We start from the raw sequence: 22,163 nt of genomic DNA, 5'->3' as shown, positions 1-22,163 counted from the left end.
AATGGACTTGATTCCTCAGGAAACATGCCCCTTAAAGGTAGACTGGCACATCCTCATTCTTTAGAGCAGGGCTGGATTTCCTGAGAGGAGCCCTGAATTGAGGTTTCAGCTGTCTGGTGGCCTTAAAAATTTTTTTTTTCCCTATGAGACTATTTTGTTGTTCATATATTTTGCCAAATTGTTCTGTCAGTCTACTAAACTGAGTTTTTTAAAGGCAAGTGCTAGGTTTTTATTTCACTAAACATGTTGATTCTTAATAATTTGCAGCATCCTTGGCTGGCGCGTGGAGAATTCCAGTATTCCTGGTTATTGTTTTCCTGATGTCTGTGGGCACCCTCTATGAAAAACAGAATGGAAAAGAGTCTTCTGGTAAGAAATAGGGCATACTATTAATATTATTCTTAAGAAGTATTTGGGAGAGTAACTTTATTTTAAAAACATGCTGTGATGAACTGCTTTATTTCAGTGGTGTTTTCTGAACAGAAAATAAGTTTGTTTAAAATATTTAGATAGTTAAGCCATGTCTAACCTCCTGTTTTTGCATTTTTAATTGAGGTTTAATTCATGTAACATAAAAGTTAACCATTTAAAAGTGGCATTTAGTACATTCACAGTGCTGTGCAGCTTCCATCTAGTTCGTTGTCATCACCCCCCAGGGAAGCCCTGTGCCCATTAAGCAGGTAGCCATAAAGTTGGGTTATTTGAGTTTTTTTTTTTTTTTTGCTGTAAACTGCCCTCTTAGAAGTGCTTTTGTATCCCATAAGTTTTGATGTGTTGTATTTCTGTTTTCTTTGGCTCAAGATACTGTTTGATTTATTCTTTGATACATTGGTTAACCAGAAATATGTCACTTAATTTTCACATGTTGTGTTCTGTCTAACAAACCAATGCCAGATCCAAGGTTATGAATATTTACAGTCCCTGTAGATCTTGTATCCTGCAACTCTGCTGAATCTGTTTATTAGCTTGGATAGTTTTTGTGGCTTCTTTAGTATTTTGCACATGTAGATCGTTTCTCTGCATAGTTTTACTTCTTTTTGCATTTGGATGCCTTTTATTTTTATCTTGGCCTCATTGCTCTGGCTGCAACTCCCACTACAATGTTGAATATACCATATTGTTTTAAAGATTATTTTTGAGATACCCTGGTTGCAGGTGACCTTTATCTAGACCAGTCTGTTAAAGATAGTAATCACAGGGCTATTTGTGGCAGTTCCGTGTATTTGTGCAGTTACTTTATAGAAGTTTTTAAAATTAAATCACCCTTTATTATTTTATTTGATAGTTGAGTAATGTCTGACAGTTGTAAAACATCTTTTGTTCATAAATATTTGTTTAGAATTTTATAATAACTACCTGAAACAAAGAAATTTTACTTATCTCTGTGACAGTGGAAAATTGGAAAGATTCTATTTTATTTTATATTTTACTATCTGCATTTTCTTTTTTCAACCTGTCTTCCTGTGGTTATCTGTCAAAGTAAACTTCCTGTTTTGGCAACTGCTATAGAAAGTTTGGTGGTTTCCACATGTTCCCCTGGTAAGCTTGGTCTCCCTTTTCTCCTTTCCCTAGTAGTGATTCAGACCGCTCTGCTTAACCCCGTGACAGTTTTTTCCTTTTTTTTCTTGTGGCTTTTTTTGTTTTTTTCAACTGAGGTGTATGTGACATATGTCATTATGTTAGTCTTAGGTGTACAGCCATGGCTCCATGTTTGTCTATATCACCACATGAATCTAGTTAACATCTGTCACCTTACGTAGTTACCAAAAATTATTTTGTGTGATGCGGACTTTTAAGACCTGCTCTCTTAGCAGGTTTCAAATCTACAGTAAGGCAGATTCACTTTAGTTAGTTAAGATTAACAGTAGTCACTGTGCTGTCCATTATATCTCTGTGACTTATGTATTTCATAAGTGGAAATTTGTACCTTTTGACTCCTTCACTCATTTTTCCCACCCCCCACCTCCAGCCCTGGCAGCCGCCAGTCTTCTCTGTGTCTATGAGCTTGCTGTTTGATTTCAGATTCCACATATAAGTGCGGTCATACAGTATTTGTTTTTCTCTGACTCATTTCACTTAGCATAATGCCCTCAAGGTTCATCCGTGTTTTTGCAGATAACAATATTTCATTCTTTTTTATAGCTGAATAATATTCGTGTGTGTGTGTATCATATTTTCTTTCTTTTCATTCAGTTCAGTTCAGTTGCTCAGTCGTGTCCAACTCTTTGCGACCCCATGAACTGCAGCACGCTGGGCCTCCCTGTCCATCACCAACTCCCAGAGTCCACCCAAACCCATGTTCATTGAGTCGGTGATGCCATCTAACCATCTCATCCTCTGTGGTCCCCTTCTCATCTTGCCTTCAATCTTTCCCAGCATCAGGATCTGTTCAAATGAGTAAGCTCTTCATATCAGGTGGCCAAAGTATTGGAGTTTCAGCTTCAACATCAGTCCTTCCAATGAACACCCAGGACTGATCTCCTTTAGGATAGACTGGTTGGATCTCCTTGCAGTCCAAGGGACTCTCAAGAGTCTTCTCTAGCACCACAGTTCAAAAGCATTGATTCTTCTGTGCTCAGCTTTCTTTATAGTTCAGCTCTCATGTCTATACTCGACTACTGGAAAAACCATAGCCTTGACTAGACGGACCTTTGTTGGCAAAGTAACGTCTCTGCTTTTTAACATGCTGTCTAGGTTGGTCATAACTTTCCTTCCAAGGAGTAAGCGTCTTTTAATTTCATGGCTGCAGTCACCATCTGCAGTGATTTTGGAGCCCAGAAAAATAAAGTCAGCCACTGTTTCCCCATCTGTTTGCCATGATTAGTGGGCCCTTACATTGTTTCTGAATCTTGGCTATTCTAAGTAATGCCACAGTGAACATGCGGGGGGTGGGGTGCATGTCTTTTCAAGTTAGCATTCTTTTTTTCTTTAGATACATACCCTAAAGTGAAATTGCTGGATCGTATGATAGTTCTGTTTTTACTATTTTGAATACAGTTTTGTCCCTTTGACTGCTTTTGTCCAGGGCTAAGTAAGTATTTTATTGCAATTATATGAATAAAGTAGGTCTAACCAAGGGTTTCAGATAGGCTTTCTCTTGTGTAAATTCTAATCAGCTGGTGATGGCAGCCTAGGGAGCTGTGAGCACAGGGTTTCTAAGACCCAAGTTTTGAGCTTGGGAAAATAGACTATTTGTGTGATTATTATTCTCCCACATAAACCTGGTAGTTGTGCCAGTATGCAAACCAGATTTCTGGTATTTGTATCCTAGCCTGTTACAAGAAAGGAAATCACAGACACAGAAAAATGTTGAGAGCAGATTTGGAAATGTCAGTTTTCCTTGTTTTGCTCACTCATTCCAGCCCAATCAAGAATAGGTTATTCTTGATTTAGAATCCTTTTATGGACTTCGCATTGGAGGAGAAAATGGCAACCCCCTCCAGTGTTCTTGCCTGGAGAATCCCAGGGACGGCGGGGCCTGGTGGGCTGCTGTCTGTGGGGTCACACAGAGTCGGACACGACTGAAGTGACTTAGTAGTAGTAGTAGCAGTGTAGATACTCCTCATCATAAAATACGTTTGTCTAACTTTTTTTTTTTAAATCTCTGTATACTTTTCCCCTCCTGCCCCTAGAACCTTGTTTTTTTAGGCATCAGAACTCAGGCCATGTTGGGACAACCTTTCTCTTTTGTATAGTCCTCTCCCTCCTGTAGATGTCACTGTAATATAGTTGGGCGCGGGGATGCCTCAGTGTACTGCCAGCATGTGCGTGTATTCCTTCTACTGTCCCATTGTAGGACTTGCTCTTGTATCTTCGTCACCTGTGTGAGCATTTTTCTCTGTGTCTTCTGAGCTTTGACTCTTGTTCTTCTTTAAAATCTGTGGTTCACTGGATTCACAGAATTAATCCTTTGGATGTCACCAGACTTCAAAGCATGAATTTGTTTAGGGCCCAGATCCAGAAAAACTCTTCTTATGGATCATTTCTGAGTTAGTTTCAGTGGTTCTTTCTGAACCCAGGGGCCCTACTCAGTGCTTTTTTTCTTAGACCTTGTGGGCACTGACTTGATATTTCTTGGAACCCCAAGATAACGTAGGGAAAAAATGTTACGTGTCTATCATATTTTCCAGTGTACTATCTTTTTTAATCCACAAACAAAACAACCCCCATCCTCAACCTTACAAAATAAGTTATCTACATTTTTTTGGGTGTAGATTTTTAATAATAGGTTAACTGACTTGCCCATAGTCTCACAGGTGACCCCTCGAGTTAAAATTTGAACCCAGTTCATTGGCTCTCACCTACTTCCCGTGTTCTTTCCTTTCACCTCTGACAGTCATCAGCCAACCTGAAACAGTATGGACTGATCACTGAGTGCTTGTCTCTCTCGCCCTCAGTTGCAGGTGCCCGTCCCTTCAATCTTCATGTTGGCCCCAGTGGCTCACCGCAAGTATAGCACCTGGCTTCTCTGCCTCCTAGGTCTCTGAAGTCCTACCTGGCAGAAGCCTGGGGTCCAGCTTTGGTGTGTTCCCTGGGCCTGGAAGAACAGAGGACCATGGGCAGTATCGCCTCTTGTGGGTGAGGCCCTGTTAGGCTCCTAAAAGTTGCCATCTCTCTTAATTTTCTTAGTATTCCAGTGTGATTAGTATTATGTTTGTGGGACTTCCCTGATGGTCCAGTGGTTAAGAATCTGCCGTGTAATGCAGGAGATGTGAGTTCAATCTCTGGTCACAGAACTAAGATCCTACATCCTGTGGGGTACCTAAGCCCATGCTCTGCAAGTAGAGCCTGTGCACCACAACTAGAGAATCTGTGAGCCCAAAGAAAAGATCCCACATGATCCAACAAAGATCCTGTGGGCTGCAACTAAGACCTGATGGAGCCAAATAAGTAAATGAATATATTTTTTTAAAAGTATACTTGTTTTACTGGAGAAGGAAATGGCAACCCACTCCAGTATTCTTGCCTGGAGAATCCCATGGACAGAGGAGCCTGGCGGGCTACAGCCTCTTCATGGGGTCGCAAGAGTCAGACATGACTTAGTGACTAAACCACCACCACCACCATACTTGCTTCACAGATGAAGAAAGTTGGCCATTTACTATGAATATGAGAAGTACTTCTTCAGCAGCTAGGCAGACAAGCATAAGATGTATCTTTAATACCTGGACACCCAGGATGAGATGTACAGGCAGTTATACCTGGGCCTGCTCCTCCTGGGATTGCTCATTGTTTATGAGTGACCAGAAATAATCTTGATAAGGAAGCCTTCCTTGTCGCCTTGTTGGGGATAGCATGTGATATGAAGAAACAAGTGTTGTCCAGTTAAGCCCAAATAGGAAAAAGAAAAAGAGCAAACTAAATTTTCTTACTGCTTATCTGTCCTTCTTCAATTCAGTTACATAGACCTGGGAGATACTCCGAATGGTCCATATCCAAGCCCTTATTACAGTAAAGTGGTACTAGAAGCCATTGAGGAGGAGATGTATTTTCCACACTTGTGATGGAAACAGAAGCCGTCTTCAAGGGAAACTTTATTTATATGCTGGGACGAGTTTACTTGATATAAAGGGCCTCCTTCCAGTAAGCATCTTTGGAGGTATTCCCGGAAACTTCAACTAGCCCTGTGAAAGAGAACAAATTAGATCAAGTTTCTCCTTATTTAGACCAGCTTCCAAACATATTTGCCTCTGTTATTAAAAAAGCAGTTATTCTGCCCTTTGTTGATTTAGCCATATCTACAGATATCTGAACATGTGATGTTTTTCTTATATACCAGACCATGAGTTTCTGTCTGCTGGTGCTAGGCTGCTAATGTGGGTGGCCTGCTTATTTAGATTTGTGTGGGTTCCTGCCCTTTGGGCCTCCAGTTAATACTGGCCCAGTCCCTGGGTGGATTGACACTTGAAACCTTGGATGCTCTTTCCTTTCTTTGTTTAGTCCTTGGGTCTCCAGATTATGTTCCCTCCGTCTGTGTGCCTATTTTTAGCTAGGGCTTTTTTCCCAGTACCATGACTGCCTAGATTCTCAGTCCTGGCATTCTTCTGTCTAGTTTATCAATTCTCTGCCCAAACCCCTGGTGTTTTTGAAGTGCAGAAGAATAGTGCTAGACAAAAGTCATTTAAGTACATATCTATTTGATGAGTAAGAGCAGTTGCCAAATCTTATATCCCTGATTTTCAAATCTGCTGATTTTCTGTGTGTGCTGTTCCTTTTGCTCCTTTGTGAAGTTTCAGGCATTCTGAAACTTTGCTGAGTCCTTTGTGTGTTAACTAAGATGATACTGCATTGTGTTCATTAACTTAGCTAAGATTTATTAAGTATTTATTGTATATTTTAGTGACATCAGCGAGCTGAAGAAAGAGTTTTTTTTTTTTTTAAAGAAAGAGTTTTTAAGCCATAGTTGTGAGGGGTTAATCTGTTGGTCTTAACTTTTCCTCAAGCTTTTTAGTGCCGATTGTATGTAAGATGTTTTGCACAACTCAGTGTGGAGATCTAAAAATGTAAGGATAAGACTTAGGGAAATGGCTGTAATATCAAGCAGAAAGGGGATGAGAGGTGCAGGCAAATACTACAGGAGTGCTAGTGGCTTTGCTTGTAGTTTATCCTGTTAAAGCCAACAGTTTTGATACAGAAGATGGTCACGATAGTATCGTTTATTGAGTCAATTTCTCTTAAGTCCTGCCTACCAGGCATTGTTCTAAGCATTTTTTAGGTATTGTTTCAGTTAATTCTCACATGAGATAGGAATTTACACAGGCTGCATTTGACACTTGAAGAGACTAAGACACCTAGATCCTAAGTAGCCTGCCTGTTGTCATCCGACAGATAAGGGATAGGCCTGAGGTTTGCACCTGGGCCTCAGTCACTGAGCTGTCCGGCCTCCGTGCAGTCAGTGTGAGCCCTTCCGTGCCCGGCTCCCATTTCCTCCCGCATCCCCCTGTCTCTCCGCTCTCGGCTCCCATTTCCTCCCGCATCCCCCTGTCTCTCCGCTCTTATCATTGGACCCTGGGTCTCATCCTCATTAGACTTCTTAGAGTTCTCTGAACAGTACACTCTGCTTGTTCTTGCCTTTGTGTCTTTACACTTGTTTTTTTTTGTCTTCCAGGAAAACTTTTCTACCTCTGTCCTCTAAGAGACCAGCTTCTTCGTTTCTCCACAAGATAAACTTGTTCTGTCGTCTGTATCTGGCTACCTTATGTAAATGGATTTCAAGGGTGGCATCTTTTACCATTCTTGTCAGATAGTCCCTTTGGAAACTCTTCCCTGACCTCCCAAGCAGGGGTTTCTCTCCTTGATGCTCCTCAAATATTCTGCACTTCTATCTACCTTAGCTCTTGACATGCGGAATCATAACTGATAGTTTAGTGTGGGGCTGAGCGTGAGAGTGCGATTTAGTCTCTCATCCCGGCACGTAGCCTAGTCACCTGTTTGGTGAATGAGTGCTTGTTGTTGTTTAGTTGCTGAGTCATGTACAACTCTTTGGGACCCCGTGGACTGTAGCCCGCCAGGCTCCTCTGTCAATGGGGTTTCCCAGGCAAGAATACTGGAGTGGGTTGCCATTTCCTTCTCCAGGGGATCTTCCCTACCCAGGGCTCAAACCTGCATCTCCTGCATTGGTAGACAGATTCTTTACCACTGAGCCACTTGGGAAGGCGACTGAATGCTTAGCCGGAGTTGAGAAGTATACACCAGTGTACAAATGCCTAAATGGGGTGGGTTTCTTCAGCTAAACTGAAAGCCCGTATTTGAGGAACTGAAGATGAGCTTGTTACTTTGGAGCTACCTAACCATCAAGGGACTTCTCAGTCTCTCAAAGATGAGTCACCACTTCATCTTTTTCATCTTCATTTTTTTTCATCTTGTGAAGGGTGGGTGTAATGATTGAGGACCTGGGATTAGTCTTCAGTCTCATGAGAGAATTCTTCGAGTTTTGACTGGAAGCATTTCTCCCTTTATTGTGCTGTCCCAGGCCATGAGTCATTAGGTGTTCCCAACCTCTGCTCTTAAGTGGAGCCCAAGAAATCTCTTGTGGGCACCCAAGAATCTAAGACCTCCTAGTCTCTGGTGTAATCAGTTTGTGTTAAACATTTCTACTTGACAGTCTAAAAAGCACTTTGGTATATCTAAAATCTCCATCCATTTCCTACATGTGGTCTGTCTGATCGTAATCTGGAATCTTGGGGGATCATGGTTGAATCCTTAATTACTTCATCACCAAATCTGGTCAGCGTTGACCGTCCCTTGTCTCTTCAGTGCAGCTGCTTTCCTGGCTTCTTCCCTGTTAACCACTGCAGAGCGTGCTGCCATCCTGTCTTGCCTGTAGTGTTGCAGTGATGCATCTTCCTGTACCTCCTCCTGGTCGTCTCTAATCCGTTCTTGATCAAACAGTAAGAACGATCTTTTTGTATCCCTAAAACTGATTATTTATTTACAGAGTTGGGAGATGTGGTCATAAAAGGGCAACATAAGAGATCTTTACAGTGATGAAACTTCTGTGTCTTGTATCCATGCTGACACTCTGATTGTAGTAATGTGCTGCAGTTTTAAAAGATATTACCATGGTGGGGAAGGGGACTGGATAACAGATACACAGGATCACTCTGTATTTTTTTGTAAAACTTCATGTGACATTATAATTATCTCAATAGTATTTCAATTAAAAAAAACAACTCTTCACTGCTTTCCTACTCCTTTGGGATAAAGACTAAAGTCATTTAGTATGGTCGTCTGTAACTTTCATCAAGCCATCTCTGTGTTCCAGACACACTGACTGTTCAGAGTCTTTAACATGCCAGCTTCTTCACTTACAGCCTTCTTATTTGCTTCCTTCTGTCTAAAAGATTATACTTCCTTTGGTTAATTCCTCCTCATCTTTTGTATATCAGCTTCATTTTTACTTCTTAAAGAAAGGCTTTTCCTAATTTTCCAGACTAAGTCAGATTTCTTCAGTTAGGAACTCATAAAATACCCAGTATTTTTCCTTTGTGGCAGTGATCATAATTTGTATACATTTGTTTATTTGTGTGGTTCTTTGATTTGTATTTATTTCTTTCACCTAACTCCTTTGGGGCAGGGTCTGTATTTTTATTCTCAGCTTTCAATACAGTGAGTAATGGAAACATGTAAGACATGAAAGATGCTGTCTTTCTCTCTCAGCCCTTTTTCTCTTATTGGCATCAAAACAGCACTTTAGATACCTATGCCAGGAGAATAGGTCCCAATCCAGATATCTAATTTATGCTTTCTTCCCAGATCATAACTTTGGATTTCTCTTGGTTTGTCTAAAAATAAGCCTCTTTCAGGTTATGAAGACATTTACTAGAGGAGGGATAGGATGTGACTGAGCAAGATGAGTGCTCTTGCTCCTGAGGGCTGAATCTACCAAAGAGCCATCTCAGGCATGGCCTGCTTACCTCTGGGAGGTGGCCAGCCTTGGATTTGTTGGGTATGTGAAGTTTATCTGGAGCTGTAATTCACTGACCTTCTGAAAGTCATGGCTCTTTTCATTGGCCTGGCAGAACTTTATGTTGTCACATTGAATATCAGCCTACTGAAAGGTCCCAGCTATATGAATGTGGGCGTATGTATGATTTGGTGACTAAGAACCCTTGTTCCTGGTTGGACAATGGAATTCATACCAACTAGTCTAAATAGAAAGAGGTATTGGTTAGTGTAAAGAATTTGTACACACAGAATTTTTGGACCGATCTGGCAGTTGAGCTTGGACCTGACATGCAGAAGCAGTGCAACCAGGAGAAGCGCTCAGCAACACCAAGGACCGTCTGAGCAGAAGTGCCACATAGTGTCGCTACTGCTGTTTGCCACAGAGTCGGAGACCAGACGGCAGGACCTCTGGAACGCCTGCTGAGTTCCTGCAGGAAACCATGTATCTCCATGACTGTGTGTGACATGAGAGCTTCCAGATCACAGCGAGTCGCTGAGGGCTTCCACGTCGGCATGGGCGTGCCTCCCTGGTATCCACTGCATCACAGGTGGAGCAGTGGCTGCAAAGGAGTCCAGGCAACAGTCTTTAGCTTTCCAGTCTCTAGGGTACAGGAAAGCACACTGGAGCCAGGTGTTGGGTGAGCTAGTCTGTGTTGTCTGCCATAGCAACTTAAAGGCTGATCGTTACAGACAGACCTTATTGACCGTAAATGTTTTTTTGGATCTAGGTTAAACTTGGTTTACTACCTGTTAGATACTTAACACGACAACCTAGGTTGTGAAACAAGGTGGTGGTAATCTTTTAGATTTTCAGGTGGTAGATTTTGTCTGTGATGAATTATGGACTTTATAGATATTAAGTTGACCCCTGAACCATGTCAGGGTTAGGGGCAGTGACTCCCCCATGCAGTCAGATATCTGTGAACTCCTATCTCTGCTTCAAAAAGGAATTGATAAATGACTCACCCAAAACCAGGAAGCTGAAACGGTTTGGGTAGAATCGGAATTCAAATCCTAGTTCCACCTGTGATCTCTCATTGAACAAAAGCTTTTCCTGATACTTAAAGATCTGTAAAGTGAAAATACAGATATTATAGTTATTGGAAAAAAATCCACACGTATGCGGACCTGCACAGTTCAAACCCATGTAGGTCGAGGATTGACTGTATATGATTTTGTGCGATACCCATACATTTGCATATTCAGTCATGAAATGTTATTATTGAAAACAAGTATGGGCTATTTTGGACTTCCCATTGGTGCTAGTGGTAAAGAACTGCCTGCCAGTGCAGAAGACATAAGAAATGTGGGTTCAGTCCCTGGGTCGGGAAGATCCCCTGGAGGAGGGCATGGCAACCCCCTCCAGTATTGCGTGGAGAATCCCATGAATACAGTAGCCTAGTGGGGTACAGTCCATAGGGTCTCAGAGAGTCGGACATGACTGAAGCAACTTAGTATGCACATGGGCTATTCCATACTGTACTGCTGCTGCTGCTGCTGCTGCTAAGTCGCTTCAGTCGTGTCCAACTCTGTGCGACCCCATAGATGGCAGCCCACCAGGCTCCCCCATCCCTGGGATTCTCCAGGCAAGACACTGGAGTGGGTTGCCATTTCCTTCTCCAATGCATGAAGGTGAAAAGTGAAAGTGAAGTTGCTCAGTCGTGTCCGACTCTTAGCAACCCCATGGACTGCAGCCTACCAGGCTCCTCCGTCAGTGGGATTTTCCAGGCGAGAGTACTGTGCTAGGAGCTAGTAATACAAAGGAAACTAAGTCTGCATTCAAGAAGCTCATAGACTTGGTGTGGCAGTGTTTTTCAGCAGAGATGTGCGTTAAAATGAACCTGTGAAGTTAAAGCACAAGTGTGGCATTTTGTGTTTATATCTACTATCTTCCACATGCACCAGCATCAAGTTCCCAAATGAGAGAGAGAGAGTCCAGAAACTTGCATTTTTAGCAGACTTTACTACTGATTTTTAAGCACTGTCTCTTGATGAAGAACCAATGGTCTAGTGGATCACTAATAACCATTTTGTTTTATTGCTGTTGAAAAACTAAGGACTGTTTTTCAGTTTACAAGTTATTTTCCTTTTTTTTTTAATTGCCTTTAAAAAGCTTTATAACTGCATGCTTGTTTTACAGGAGCAGAGTTACCAGGACAAGTTATCTCCATGGCAGCTTCTACTCTAGCAACCTTGGCCATCTCTATCACAGGGTATGAATCGAGCACTGAGGACCACACCTCTACCCAGCCTGCAGGTGACTGGTGTTGTGAGAATGCCTTCAGAATCATTCTGGAAAGTGGAATATACACAGAACATAAAATTAGGAAAGACACTGGCATCACAAAATGCTGCTTACTGGTCCTTCATTTTTCGCTCTGGTTCCATTTTTCCACTTTTTCCTTCTGTCTTTGTTCTCATGTATCACTTTTTTCATTCATTTAATTATGTATCTTCTTAGGTTTCTTACCTTGATTCTTCATTCTTTCCTTTTTTTTAAAGGGCTTTTCTTATTTTTCTTTTGTCATTCTTTCTCACTAGCCTTTCATTTTATTTTCCTTTTCTTAAAGACCCATTTACTTTTGTCTATATTTTCCCCTACTTAAGTCCTTTAATTTGCCATTTTTTATACAACTGTCAGTTCTCCTCCGTTGTTCTATTTTGCCCTGTTTGTGTTGCATTTTTGGTCATTGTTCCTTTTCTCCATCTCTTTCTTTTGACTTTTATTTTCCATCTTCCAATAATTCATTTCTCTGGCATTTTTTGCTTTTCTTCTTAAAGTTTGCTTTGCATGCCTCTTGCTGTTAGTACATTGACTGTTTCCCATAGCACAGAATCCTCTAATTATTTTGGACACAGAGCTCCTGTGGGATCCAGCTAGTAGTTTTATACCAGCTGTAAAGTCATACCATACGCACACAGAATTCAGGAGTGTAAAGGCCTTGTCTGTCTGTGCCAAGAGGCCCATTACTGCCAGAGGTTTGAGAGTTAAGGAATTGTTTTCATGAGCTCTCCTGGAAGAACTCACTTTAGAGAAGTCTTGAAAGAAGGGATCAGCTAAGAAGAAGGCATTTGGGGGAGTAGGAAAACTTACTTTTCTTACACATTAAATTACGTTTTCAGAGCAGAGAGGGGGTGATGTTTTGGTTATGGACTTACTATTCTTATGAATATCTGCCACATTCAGCAACATGAAGTTTCCAGATTAGAAGACATTCAGAGAGCAGATAGAAGCGTATTATAATCAGCTTGATGTTTAGCCCCAAACCTCTGGGTAGAATGTTAGTTTTCATGAGATGAGCTGACTTAAACATGGTCCTGGTTACATCAGTAGTAAAAATGTACTCACAGCTAAGACTCATTAAAAAAAAAAAAAAAAAAAAAAACTAAAGAAATTATAATAAAGCACTCACAGGGCTATTGTGGGGTTACTTATGAAAATTATGAAATAACAGGGAAGGCATTCTTAGAATAAAGACTTAATGAGTACCTTCTACATGTCAGGTAATATTTTTTTGCACTAGGAATTCAGTGGAGGGGAGAGCAAGACAGACAAGGTCTTATTTCTCTTGGAGTTGGTGTTCAACTGAAGGGGAGAAAGTGGGAACGGTTCTGAGTGGAAAAGGATACAACTGTGTAAAACTGTATAAGGAAAATGGGGCAAAGAGGGCATTGAAATTAGGGGTGTTCATGTTTTGTTTGTTAGTTTGTTTACCTAGACTTTAAGAAATATAGTATACTTTTATTATTAACTTTTTTAAATAGAAGGCAAAATATAGGTTTAAGGATCTTACTCATTTCCATCATTGTGATGTATTCTGAGTAATAGTGAAATATAGCAGTAGTTGTGTTGTTAGAAAGCAGTGCCTTATGAAATAATTCAGTGTGTTATCCTATATTTGAAGATTCATTCACCCCCAGCAACCTGTTATTTTTTAATATCTCATTCTAAGAGAAAGATATGCTTCAAAGCCCTGGGTTCTTGTAAGAGCAGCTGGTCCCATTTAGATAAAATGACGCTGAAAAGCCATATTGTTTCAGAAACACATATAAATACATCTACAATAAAGTTTAAAGAGAAGGAATTTTTAGATAAAGAATTCTGTATGTTAATATTTATTGCTTCATATGGTTTGAGTAATTTTCATGGGCTAATTATAATTCTGTTACTTTGTCATGTGTTTTTCTTTAGGTTTTTTTAATCTAAATGGTATTATATATATATATAAATAGAAATGATAAATAGGTCAAAAAAACTTGAACAGTGTAAAATGTATAAAGTAAAAATAAACCATTTCTCATACTCAACCCTATCTCTTAACAAACTTAATTTCCTTAGATGTAAACACTGTCGGTGTTAATTCTCCACACCCTTTTCATTACATTTGCAAGCATACATCACTCTCCACACCTTTTTTTTATTACATTTGCAAGCATACATCTGGGTCTTATTTTCTTTTTTAACCCAGTGTAATCATGCTATCTTAGTACATCTTGAAGGCTTAAACCAGGCTAGCCTAGCTAATTGCTAATTGCTCTGTATTACTATTTATTAATGTGGACCAATATGTGGGTGATTTTTTTTTTGCTTTCCCTCCTCAGAGACAGAAACCATGGACAGAGGAGAACCCCCTCCAACACTGTCCTCATCTTCTTCACCTACCTCCCCTTCCCCGCCCCCGGGCAGACAGAGATCTGAAGCTGGAACGTTTCTTCGGAAGAAGAAAACTAGTGACGTCTACTTTGTGTCTCTCCTTTGGGCCATCGTTGGAGTCCAGATCTGGTCAAACCTGTGGATTGTACAGTTGCTGCCTGTGCCTATTGCAGGTAATTGGTTAGTGATGATCTTGTCTTGCCTTTGAAAATTTTTTTCCTTTGATTTGTGGATTCTTTTTTTTTTTTTTATGTTTGAGATAATTTTACTATCTTTTTAAATACAAAGGGGGAGTAGGCTGTGAACATGGTGGCCCCCACAAAGTTTTTACAACTGTAATTACCCTGGACTTATTCTCGAGACCATAGGAACTTTCTTCCTTAGGACCTCTCCAGAGGTTTAAAAATGCTGATGAAGGAATTGTTGACTTGGCATGTAACCCTGAGCTCATGGTTCAGAATAGTAAACTGTGAACTGTTAGATTACAAGGCCAGGGCTAAGGACACAGAGCTCCCTGGAGTTAGGGAAATCCTAGTGGCTGGGACCAGTTATCTAGGGTCCAAACGTCAAGAGAACCCTCACAGATAAGTAGCACTTCCTTCTAGTCCCTCCTCCTTCTTAGTAGGCTTTTAACAGAAGGTTTAACGCCTATTTAAAGGGAAACCACACTACCCCCCTGCAGAGAGGTACCTTCATATTATAGTTTGAATAGTTCCTGCTGAAATCATGTAGTGTACAGCTGTTTGTAACAGCCCTGGTCACTACTGAACCCTGGTGAAAGATTCAGATGTACAGAGCAGCAAGAAGAGAATTAGAAATACAAATGAAAATGTTATCCTGTGGGGGTATAAAATTATGATGTGTATGGAATACCTTCTACTTTTCTGGTCAGTACACATCAAACATCTAAGGAGAAGAACAAAATTTGGCAAGAGCAGCTATAATAGCCAAAGAGACAAGGACTGGTCAGAGGTTAGTATGCTTTATCCTAGACGGTACAGTGTGAGGGGCCAAGATTGTAGTCAGTGAAATCCTCATGATCAAGGTATCTAACGTTTATATGGGCTTTGAATCTCTGACCCCTTCAAGGATTCAGACTTCACAGAGAAGGTGGGAGATAGGTAGGTGGGGATTGTGTGGAAAGTGTCCCAGTTCCATCAGTCTGGAATATTTTGAACTTTCTTCCTTCCCTTGTCCATTAAACAAAAACAAAAACAAAACCTGTATCTTTATTTTAGCACTCGCTTTCCTGTTTTAGGAAGGTTTTGTGAAACTGAAGCTGTTTGTAATCACTGTCTCTTGTGTGTGTGTATTTCTCACCTTCTTTGTAGTCTGGGTGCTCAAAAAGCTCGTTATTCACTTTGGCGTCGTCAACTTCCTGGAGAAGCGCTGCTCCGTGTGGTGGCAGGCGACAGAGCACTTCCTGAGGGAGCGGCAGCAAGCCCTGGCCCCGTGGCCAATTATCGGGCTCGGGAAATTCTTGCTAAAAGTTGATAGCAAGGTATTGTAGTTTCATAACTTGAGCTGCTTTCAAATAGAATTTATGTATTTCGTTGTCTAAAAGATTCCATTTTATGGTATATTAGTATTTACATTGTACTTGCTGATAACACATTTAATGTCTAACTTTGATGAAATTTAGAGTGATGGATGGGATAGATGTAGTTTGAATAAGTGTTGTGTAAGTATTTTTACAACTTAAAAACGAGGGAAAAGGAGCACCTAGTTCAACTCTCATTTTATAAGGACCAAATTGAAATCTAGAGGGGTTAAGTGACTTGCCTAAAATTATATAGCCAGGTGTAGCTCAGTTCAGTGAATACTTTTGGATAATTCTCATGTGTCAGAGAGCATAAGTTTTACGGAAAACCAGATGAATCCTGGAAAACTAGGTACAGAAGCTCTGTTTTAGTGGGTAGACAGCAATCCATTAAAATTTAGAGGCTGTGCTAGTTTCAGAAGCTGATGTTAGGAGCATAGTCTCTGAATTCAAACTTTAGATTCAGATCCCAGTTCTGCTGCTTATTAGCTCTGTGATATTGGATGAGTTTTGTAACCCTTCTGTGCCAGTGAATATAAAGTATAATAGCAAGTATATCTCACAGAATGGTGGTGAGGGTTCAGTGACTTATTACATGTTTAGTTCCTAGACTGGGATCTGGTACACTGTAAGCTCCGTAAGTGTTAAGTGGTTGTTATAATTTGAGGGGAGAGGTGTGTATAGCATATAGTGGTAGTACTCAGCAAGAAATGACTCACTGTTGATGAGCAGTGGGAAAGGTGATACACAGCAAATTCTGAAGCACTGCCAGGAGTTTATTAGACAGGCATGGCAAGAAGAGCGGGTAAATGGAGCAGTGTAGGGGTACAGGGACTCCCACAGAGTGAGTTCTTAGGGAACAAAGTGGGGTATGTGAAATGGTGATTAGTGGGAGGCAGAGCTGGAGAATCAGGCAGGACTGGATCGAGAGCACCTTTTTGTGTGCTGTGCAAGCTGGACTTTTTCACAGGGCTAGTGACTACTTTTAACAGGTCCATCCATGGCTTAAGGCTGAAAAAACACTGTTGGATGAAGCAATGTAGATAGAGACAAGAACAGTGTCTGGAGTTCATGTGAGGGAGAGGAAGTCAAAGTAGGTGCAGGGGATACATATTTTTAATAGTTGGCTCGGTTGTCTTCCAGAAAGTTTGCTAGTTTTAATTCCCACCTCAGGAGCATATGAGAATGCCCATTTCTTTGAACTCTTGCCAGTACTCGATATTATGGTATAACTGAAAGTCCATTTTAGTTTTGTAAAAAGAAGTATCTCTGTGTTGCTTTAACTTGAAAATTTTTAAAATAACAGTTGAGTTGACCATTCTTTTATTTGCTTCTTGGCTGTTTATATTTTTCTTTTTAAATTTGCCTATTTGTGTGTGTGTGTGTGTGTGTGTGTGTGTGTGTGTGTGTCTTTTGTGACCATGATACGTGGCTTGTGGGAATCTTGGTTCCCTGACCAGGGGTTGAACCTGGGCCCTTGGCAGTGAAAGTACAGAGTTCTAATCGCTGGACCACCAGCGAATTCCCTGCTTATTGTGTTCTTATTAATTTTTTTCAATTTTTAAAATAAGAATCTAGGACTTCTCACAGATTTCAACATGTTTATCCCATCTCCCTGATTAAGGTGACATTTTATCTTATTAGAGCAGATTTATCACTTCAAGCTGTTTAAAGAGGGTGTCTCTTATTACATCAGTTAATTTCTTTGTCTTACCACTATCAGATGGCATAAAAACGAAGTCCTATTTTCAGTGTTCCCATATACTTGTATTGGGAACACTTCATTTAGGAAAACTGTACAGTTGTGTTGGTTGAAATTCCAGGGGCATCAAAAAGTATTTGTTAAGGGGTAGTCTTGTAATGGAGAAGAAAATGGCAACCCACTCCAGTGTTCTTGCCTGGAGAATCCCAGGAATGGGGGAGCCTCGTGGGCTGCTTGTCTGTGGGGTCGCACAGAGTCGGGCATGACTGAAGCAACTTAGCAGCAGTCTTGTAAAAATTTGTCATTTTTATTCTAATTTATATGCCAGTCTGTTGTTCTTCAGGAAGAGAGACAGTAAAATGAATAAAACTAGCATTTTCTGTTATATATGATACATATCAGAATGAATGGCTATCACAAATTGAATATTTGGTCAGTTATAATTGATGCCAAAATTATGTTCTATGCAGTATAATAATATATCTGGGGTCCTGCTTCGGGGACTAAATCCATTTTCCATGTTTCTGTTTAATTTCAATTGATTGGACCAGTGTTGAGATGATCCATCTGGAGAAGGTTGTTCGAAGTGTGTGTCTAAACATGTGCTAGGTGTGCGTTAGGAATAGCTCTGCAAAGAGCGTTCAGTCATTCGGATGGAATTAAGCTTTTTAGTCTTTATGCTTTTTATATCACTAATAGTGCTTTAAATCTTATGTTTGCTGATTTTTATTTTATGTGACCATTAACTAGCATTAGTTATTATAGTGCTAAGTATTGTGAGGTGTAGGTGAGGTAATGTCTACGTGAAAAAACAGCAGGATATTGCATACAATAGAAAAATGCATGCCTAAAAAATTAGAAATGGAAGAAAATGCGCCTAATATGATCAGAATCTTAACTATGTCTGCTTTTTGGCCAGGTGTTCGCTGTTCCAAATGAGCATTGAAATGTTTTACTCTAGGAAATGTAAAATAAGTGCTATTTTAAAGCTGCAACTACAAAGTTCAATGAAAATGTAGTGTGTGAACAGGAGTTAGTTTACATAGGGACTGAAAATCTTTTAATGCATGGTATGTGAAAAATCTTAATTACCGCTTTGATCTTTGGAATTTGGTATGAAAGTTTAAGCCTGTAAACATTCAGGTTATCTTTATGTACTTTTAATCATTGAATTTCGAACAAAGTTTGTGGTTATCATCATTTCAATCGTGTGTCTTAAAGGAATACTACATTCACTTGATTTTGAAACTTTGTTAATGCATTTCAGTTTTTTTTCCAGTTTTTCCTGTGTCTGAGATAATTTCCTCCTCATGCTCTCAGTGACTCTCTTTTCTTTTCATACTGTTACTGCATTCTCTAATGATATGCCACTGTTCTTATCTTCTCTCTCACCTTTACCCCTATCCTCAAGCTCTGGCACTGGCTAAATAAGAAGGTAAATGAACACCCGGATGTTGATTTTTATTACTGAATTCTGTAACTTCCCCCCGTATCTCCGTTCTCACCCTGTTTCTGTTCATATGTCAGACTAAGTTTTTGTTTTTAAAGTGCTAATTATAAGCTATGGAAGGTCGTGAAGCACTAATATTGCCATAGTGCAATTTGCTGAAAACTTAAAGCTGTTTATTTAGGATGTGGATGGTATCTCCTTGCCCGAGTGTGTTGCGTTCTGTCTCATGGTCCTTCTTCCACAGCGGCCTCCAGACCTTTTCAGCTCTATAGTGTGGCCCCGCCTGATGCTCTCGTCTCCTTTGATGTGTGAGAGCATTTTAGGCAAAAGTTACTGAAAAGGAAAGAGAACTCTTTATGGCTACTTTTTCTATAAATAACACCACAGTTTTAAAAAAAGACTTGTGAAATATTTGTATGATTCTCTTGGCCGATAGTGTTTTTTATCTTTTTTTTTTTTATAGCTAGTGTTTCAAAATTTTATTTTTTATCTCAAAAAACGGTGTAGTCATGGCCAGTGACATCTAATTTTATGTATTTCCCAAAATGTAAGGTTGTATCTATGGTCAGTGCCTCACATGATTGGCATGGAATTTTCAGTAACTTAAATGAAGCCTAATCCTCTGGATTAGGAGGATTTGGAGTACCATACCTTTGATATATAGTACACATACAGTAGTTCTGACAGTGTTATCAGATCCCTAGGGCAGATAGCAAAGATGATATCATTCGTGTGTATTATCATTAAACACAATAAGACCTTAAAAATCTTCAGTGAAAACATTATAGCAGGCCTTAAGAAAAATGTGTTACCTCTTAGAAATAGTTCAAAATGAGGCTCTTGGGTGTAAAGATTAGAGTTTCGTTCTTTCTGTTGAAAGAGAAGAAAGGGGAGACTTACTGACAGTGCTTATTACACTTTTAAACTTTGGATTGAAAATAAACAGTGTGTAAAATCAGCATACACACATACCACTGTGACCACACATACACATACAAACACACATACACAAATGGCTATGTGTACCTCTGCTCTACAAAACAAATATGAGTAAATGAGTTCAATCCTTGGCAAGTGATAGAGCTACAAAAATAATTGATATTTTCTTACTTTGATTAAAGTAGGTGGTCTTATGTATTTCCCCACTTTGTTTTTACTGAAATGAAATTGTTCTCAAGAGATGAGAGAAAGGAGAGCTAAAGTCATTAGGTTCAATCTGATTTAACCTTTGGTGACTTGAGTTAGGTTACCTAATTCATAGCTGACTAATTGTGAATTAGTTTTAAAAGATTCTCAAGGGATCAGGCAACCTTTTCCTTTTCTTTGATGATTCTGTGTAGCATAGGTAAAGTATTGGTGTAGAGTTGGACTAACTGCTTTAACTTCTGAGAGCCTGTGCCCAGGGCAAGCACATAAATAAGTTTAAGTCTGTTTTGTTACATATTTCATCCAAGGGCAGAAAATTTGCAGCATTGGGTATTGGTATTCCAAGTTCAAGTGCAGTGAATTAGAAACTAATTCAAGAGAAGTGAGGGTGAGAAACACGGCTATGATTAATTCAAATGTAACTGTTTCTTGAGACTTAGTTGTTTTATTTCTCAGTATTTACTATTTGCACTGAGACTGCTAGAATTAGGTTAAGAAAAACAAAGCAAAATAAAAATCTACACGTCCAGAATAATGAATAGAAAACTCAGTAGTGGAATGACAATTTCTTCATAACTTGATAAAGAAGGTGAGTCAGTTCAGAAGCCTCAGAGTATCTTTTGATATAACTATGTATTTACTGACATTTCTACATTAAAAAAAATGCATGCCCTTTATTTATACTTAAAACATTCAGAATGTCATTTTAAAAGTACTCCCCTTCTACTTTTAGAAAATAAAATCTCAAACCTAAAATAAACTGGGAAATAAGTGGAGCAGGGTAGGGACCGACAGGCAGTGTGGTTCCCCTTGGTTAAAGCAGAGCACAGCCTCACGGGACAGCGCCTCTGGCATTTCTTTACGAATTCTCTCCTTCATCCCCTGCCCCTTCTCCTTCGCTTCCTCTCACCACGTTTCTCTGTGTCTGTGACTTGCAGTTTCCTTATGAGTCTTGTTCCATTCACTCTTTTAGGGGGTTCGTTTCCTCCGTAAGTTTTCTACCCTCTTTGATCGTTTCTTCTTGATTGGTCCTTAGTTCTCCACATTTTAAAGTCTTTCCTGTCTCTCTTTTCCTCTTTTTTTTCTCTTTCACTTTTGCTGTCTTCCTTTTTACCTGTTTTCTCACCTTATCTTAGCTGGCCACATGTAAATAGAAACCTCCCCCCGACCCCCACCATACACATACCTTTTGCTTGTGTATGGAACATCTTAAGCGATTTTATTTACAGGCATGCCTTGGAAATGCTGTGGGTTGGGTTCCAGACCACAACAGTAAAGTGAATATTGCAATAAGGCAAGTCACATGGTTTTCTTTGGGTTCCCAGTACATATAAAATTTGTTTGTACTATACGTAGTCTGGACTTCCCTGATAGCTCAGTTGGTAAAGAACCTGCCAGCAATGCAGGAGACCCGGGTTAGATCCCTGGGTCAGGAAGATCCGCTGGAGAAGGGAAGGCTACCCACTTCAGTATTCTGGCCTGGAGGATTCCATGGACTGTATTATACAGGTCCATGGGGTCGAAAAGAGTCGGACACGACTAAGTGACTTTCACTTTCACATACTGTAGTCTATTGAGCTTAATAGGTAGTGCAGTGGTAAAAAGTTGGTGACTGAGTTGGACACATGTAGTCTATTAAATGTGCAATAGCATTATGTCCCCAAAATTGTATAAACCGTAATTAAAAATACTTTATTGCTAAAAAAAAAAAAAAAAAAGACTAAACATCATCTCAGCTCTCAGTGAGTTATGGTAGTAACATCAAAAGTCACTGATTACAAATCACCATAGTACATATCATAACAAAAAAGTTTGAAATATTGGGAGAATTACCAAAATGTGATAGAGATACAAAATAAGCAGATGCTGTTGGAATAAATGGCACAAATGTACTTGCTCAATGCAGGGTTGCCACAAACCTTCAATGTGTAAAAAAGCGTGTTATTTACAAAGCACAATAAATTGGAAACACAATAAAACAGTGTCTGCCTGTATTTTAAATTTTCAGTAAAACATCTAACCCTCAGTATTATCTCTTGAAAATAAATTTTTATTTAGGTGTCTCTTATTCCATTCCCTAGGTATATAGATAGAGAAGGCAACAGCACCCCACTGCAGTACTCTTGCCTGGAAAATCCCATGGACAGAGGAGCCTGGTAGGCTGCAGTCCATGGGGTTGCTAGGAGTGGGACACGACTGAGCAACTTCACTTTCACTTTTCACT

The 22,163-nt window shown here is 39.9% G+C and overlaps 1 protein-coding gene across 1 annotated transcript in view; it reads left to right on the top strand.

Annotated features, from left to right (window-relative positions):
- TMEM245 (transmembrane protein 245) overlaps nt 1-22,163 on the top strand; it is an 83,617-nt gene that overhangs the window by 10,162 nt on the left and 51,292 nt on the right. The window contains exons 3-7 of the mRNA XM_019966693.2: nt 268-369; nt 11,588-11,704; nt 14,050-14,274; nt 15,433-15,602; nt 18,755-18,778. Coding sequence (XP_019822252.2) covers nt 268-369; nt 11,588-11,704; nt 14,050-14,274; nt 15,433-15,602; nt 18,755-18,778 — 638 coding nt within the window. The remainder of the gene's footprint in view (nt 1-267; nt 370-11,587; nt 11,705-14,049; nt 14,275-15,432; nt 15,603-18,754; nt 18,779-22,163) is intronic.

The sequence above is a fragment of the Bos indicus genome, chromosome 8, assembly GCF_029378745.1.
Source record: "Bos indicus isolate NIAB-ARS_2022 breed Sahiwal x Tharparkar chromosome 8, NIAB-ARS_B.indTharparkar_mat_pri_1.0, whole genome shotgun sequence".
Taxonomy (NCBI): domain Eukaryota; kingdom Metazoa; phylum Chordata; class Mammalia; order Artiodactyla; family Bovidae; genus Bos; species Bos indicus.
The sequence above is the reverse complement of the archived record's forward strand: the minus strand, read 5'-3'. Positions and strand labels throughout refer to the sequence as shown.